The 5,174-nt window shown below is 31.9% G+C and overlaps 1 protein-coding gene across 1 annotated transcript; it reads right to left on the reverse strand.

Annotated features, from left to right (window-relative positions):
- Window positions 1-1,949: 1,949 nt before the first annotated feature.
- On the reverse strand, window positions 1,950-4,116 carry LOC8282185 (H/ACA ribonucleoprotein complex subunit 4). Its single transcript, XM_002523381.4, has one exon. The coding sequence runs from the start codon at window positions 3,994-3,996 to the stop codon at window positions 2,251-2,253; it is 1,746 nt and encodes a 581-aa protein (XP_002523427.2). The 5' UTR covers window positions 3,997-4,116; the 3' UTR covers window positions 1,950-2,250.
- Between the last annotated feature and the right edge of the window lie 1,058 nt (window positions 4,117-5,174).

The raw sequence follows: 5,174 nt of genomic DNA on the forward strand, positions 1-5,174 counted from the left end.
TAAAATTATTCTTTTATTAATGTAGGTAACATATGAGTATATTCTTGAAAGATATCCTTTAGAAAATTTAATAATAATAATCAATTTTTGAAAGAGAAAAACTTTTATTTATTTATTTATTTTTTTTAAATTTGATTAGAGAATAAAAGTAAAATTAAGAAGCAAACTACACAAAACCGAATTTATTTAGTTTGGCTCAATTCAGTTGATTCTCTAACTTTGATTTGGTTCGGTTTCATTTACTAAGAGATCTATTTTGTATTTTTGTTAGTTTAAAATCAAATTAACTATTTGCTCATTTTGTGGTTTCTGATGAATTTCGATAATTAGTATTCTCACATTCGCTAGTCACTGAAAATTTCTTTTAATTTCTTCAATATAACTTTTCATATTTATTAGGAATTTAGATTTTCAAATATTAATATTTTTAATTTAATTTTTCTAATTTGTAATTTTTATTTAAGAAGATAAAATTTTAAAAATCAATTAATAAAATGTATAAAATTATATAATTTTTATAAATAAATTAAAATAAAGAATAAAATTTGACTCCTTATTTTATAGAAATAAAAAATTATAAAATCTAAACTACATAATCTTCAATAAAACATCATAATATATATATATATATATATATATATATACACACGACCAACCAGCCGCCAAACCCTCAGCCATCCAAAGCCGAATTAATTGTTCTTTTTTAATGAAAGAATGTTTAGGAAGAATTGAGCAATATGCAAAACAGGGGTTTCAATACAAGGGCAAGTGATCAAAACTTAGTTTAAATATAGCCTCCAGGTTCTTCATCATCAGACGCATTCCAGATTGTGTTATCTTTAATTTCCAACCATGCTACCTTTCCCTTCTATAACCCAATGTCTTACCTAAAACTTCTGCTGCTAAAGGTACTCCTCCATAAATTTTCTTGCAATCTCCTGTGCAATAAGCTCCAAGTCCCCAGGGATGGATGTTCCACCATTTTCATAATTCCTAATCCTTGATAATGGACCAGCATTCACCATCAGATAAGAAATCTAAATTATGCCCATATTTAGGGGAGGTTTCCGCTGTAGATGCAGCATCCTCTTTACAAGTTGTAACAGCAAATAGCCCTTCCTTAAACCAACCCATCATTTCTCCTAAAATTCATTAGTCACTAGAATTATGAGACAACCCAAATCCATATTTTAACATTAGAAAAGTTTTCTTGTTATTACGTCTTGACATCCCAATTTAGCTTAGACAGTCTTTCTAAGATCACCCATGTTAACCATGGGAACAATGATGTAAGAACTCGTTGGTGGCAGGAGCAACTCAGTAAGCTCACAATTTTAGAGATGTCCCTACAACTGAATTGTCAAGTACCGAGTCTGTCACTCGGTCCAAGTTAATTTAAGTACTGTTCTATCTCTAGATATGACTTGAAGTTTAAAATCACAGGCACTGACTCGATTACATTCTTAACTTTGTGGACCATTTTGACATGAAAATGGGCTTCTTTAAACTTGGTCATGTGATCGAACTCTATTATGAGTTTCTTACCACATTCGTCACCTAACTTTTCTATTTCTTCTTTATTCCAAGTTTGGGTTATGTAAGAAGTAGAAGAAGGAATTGAGACGAAGATATCAATAATAACAGCAGCTTATGATGTTCCTATCCATCTATTATGCGCTTATGATGTTCTTATCAATCTATTATGCACCTCTGCCATCGAATATTTGTATTAGCTCCAGAAAATACTTATCCTGCGATTTGTGAAAATCCCTTTAAGGTTCAGTTTGAGACAAAGAAGGGGTCAAACAAGGATGCAGAGAAGTTGCAGGTTAAGCAGGACTAGAAGCCAGGTATAAGCCAAAAAGAAAATTACCAGATCGATTAAAGCTTTTCCTGTCAAACTATTGATTAAGAAATAATCAATTTCAAGATGATCTATGCAGCACAAATAAAAGGAATGATACATGTGAACATCAATTAACCAGATTCATCCATGAATAAGACAATGCAATGTCTCTGAAATCCAGGGAATAAAAAAGAGGAGAATAAAACCTGGACAATATGCAGGGGAAAATACACTGCCACGGTAACATCTCAATGAAAGAGGGCAGAAAAACTAAACGATACAGTAGACAATAATACAAAAGACTGCAACCCAAGAAAATATCTATTAAGCAAAACAAAATTCTGCTAAAACTGCATAAATGATTACAGAAAGTACTAAATGATCATTGTTCTGATCATTCTGGTCTACGCTTCTTCTTCATCTCTGTCCTTCTTTTTCTTCTTTTTCTTCTTCTCACTTCTATCAGCCTCGCCGTTCATACTCTCATCCTCAATAGCTGCTGCCTCCTTAGCCTCTTTGTCTTTCTTCTTCTTCTTTTTCTTCTCAGACTTTTCTGTATCAGATGAACCAGCTTCGGCTTTATCTTTGTGCTCCTTTTTCTTTACCTTCTCTGTCTCCTTTTCCACTAAAGTTTCTGCTTCACTGTCTTCCTTGCTCTTCTTTTTCTTCTTCTTCTTTTTCTCTTTCCTCTCATCTTCACTTTCCTCAACAGTTATATCTTCCTTCACCTTCTTCACCTCAATTGCATCTTCTTTTTCAACTTTAGCTTTCTTAGCAGGAGCTTCAGCAGCAGGGCTTTCAATGCTTTCATCCTTACTCTTCCTCTTCTTCTTTTTCTCCTTGCCCTCCTCAACTTCTCCAGTCTCTTTCTTGAGTGCGGCAGTCTCCTTATTTTCCGTAGCTGATCCCTTTGCAGCTGCAGTGCTAGCAACTATAGCATCTCCTCCTGTGGGCAAGGCTACCAAATTCCTCATCCATTCTTGCGGAGTATTATCATTCGGCTTCCCATGCTTATCCAATTTCCCTTCTGCAATCAACTTCTTCTTCATCGAAGCCTTCGGTCCCAATCCCCACTTCCTCGGGTAAGTATCCCTATCCATAACCACCCTCTTAATCTTGGCCACAACACCATGATCACAAGTAGCCATCACAGCAGTAGTCATTTCGGCGATCCCCAAAGCGACCGCCTCACCCTTTGTAGTCATCAATACAACTTCCTCACCGACCTCAACATCATTCTCAAACCTCAAAAGCCCCGGAATCATCAACTTAGCACCATAACAAATAGCATTAACAGCAGAATCCTTAACAACCAGCCTCTTATAACTAGTCAAAAGCACTTCAAGCGGCATAATTACCCGCCTCAAATAAGTCTCATCTCTATAATTATCATAAACCCATTGAGCATCCATAACATCATGCATAGTAACCATATTATCTTTCTCACCTAAAATTCCGGACCTAACTCTCCTCAATTCTTGCATATGACCACCAACGCCAAGAATTAAACCCAAATGAACACACATAGTCCTGACATAAGTACCCGCTTCGCAAGAAATCCAAAAAACAACTAAATGCCTATCTGGGTCATACTCTAACAGCTTACTTTCATAAATAGTTCTAATTCTAAGTTGTCTCTTAACAGCAGAAATTAAAGGTGGCCGTTGAAAAACAGCACCAGTAAGTGTTTCTAGAGCTCTAGCAACTTTAGCAACATCAGGAACCTTATCATGTAATCTAGCAACACAAACATACTCTTTACCAGCACCTTGTTGAGATTTAACAAGACGGGTGGCTCTGTCAATACAAACAATTAAATTACCTGTGACCTTAGGGTCTAAAGTGCCACTGTGACCTGTTTTTTCAACTCTAAGAATGCGCTTAATCCAGGCAACAACTTCATGAGAGGATGGGTTTGCTGGCTTATCAAGATTCATTACTCCATAGCGAATGTATTCAGCTAATGGACGTTTAAGTGGAGAGTGACCTGATGGGAGTGGAGTGTAGTGACCTGTACGGACATTGAGACGATCGTAGTTCTTTAAAAGGATTGGCCAGTTGGATGTGTCGTTTGGGGGAGTGAAGCTTTGGGGTTTGATCATTGTCAAGTCTTGTTCTTGATCAGTGCCATTCTGTCGTTGCTCGTCCATTTTTGATTGAAGGAGGCGATCGAAGAAGGACGGGAAAAATGATGATTTATTAGGATTTTTAGGGTTTTAGGGGGAACTGAGAAGAAGACAGGGATGGCAATTTGTATCCCACCCAAATCCTACTCGGTTCAATTAGGTAATATCCGATTTCACTCGATAATGGGTATTGGTTGAACCGAATTATTTTTATTTATTTATTTTTTAAAAATTTATAGTGCTCAAATTTTTTTAAAAATATTTGTAAGAATATCTTAATTTCTAATTTATTATATTTTTATTTTATTTATTTACTTTTTTTCATTTTTTTTAAATAGTTAAATTTAAAACTTTTCTTTTACTCTATTACATTGTTAATGGTAAAATGGTGACATGGAGAACTTGAATTTATGACATAAGCATTTTTTGAGATAAAAATTTCATATGCGGCTTCAAATTACCTCATTAAATAATTATCCGTGTAATTTTTTTTAAACGAATTTTAGTGTGGTTAATTTTTAGTTGATTTTTAAAAAAATTGATTTTAATGTATTATTTTTCCAAAAAAAGTGTATTTTATAAATTATTTTTTAGATAAAAATAAAATTATTATTATAAAAAGAGATATTTATATGACGAATTCAATTTTTTATATTAGATACAAAATGTTAAGGATTTTGTGATTAAATTTATTAATTTAAATTACTTAATTAGTAATATTTGAATTATCAAACAAATTATTTAGTTATTCAAATTGTTATAATATTTTTTAGTATTTTTATTTTTTATTATTTTAATATAGCTTAATTGAATATAATATTATTTTGATTAAATGAAATTAAAAATTAAAAATTATATATTTTAAAATATTAATATACTCAGTTTTTCTTATAAATATAGTAAAATTATGATAAATATATATTCAATAAATTAATAACTTCTAGTAAATAATAAAAAATTTAGTCTCAACTCGGACAATGCACTGACTTAATTACCTCATTAAATACACGAAATAATTATAATTTTTAAATCCTTTTCATACTAATAAAATTAAAAATTAATTAAATACATAGAAAATGATATATAAAAATCATAACCCAAAATTTCTTTTAGATAATTTTCATTTTTTCAATTTATTCATTCTAATGTTTAAGAATTTATATTTTATTTGATAAGAGAATAAATAATAGAAAATCTTGTTT

Source organism: Ricinus communis, chromosome 9 (assembly GCF_019578655.1).
Source record: "Ricinus communis isolate WT05 ecotype wild-type chromosome 9, ASM1957865v1, whole genome shotgun sequence".
In the NCBI taxonomy this organism is placed as follows: Eukaryota; Viridiplantae; Streptophyta; class Magnoliopsida; order Malpighiales; family Euphorbiaceae; genus Ricinus; species Ricinus communis.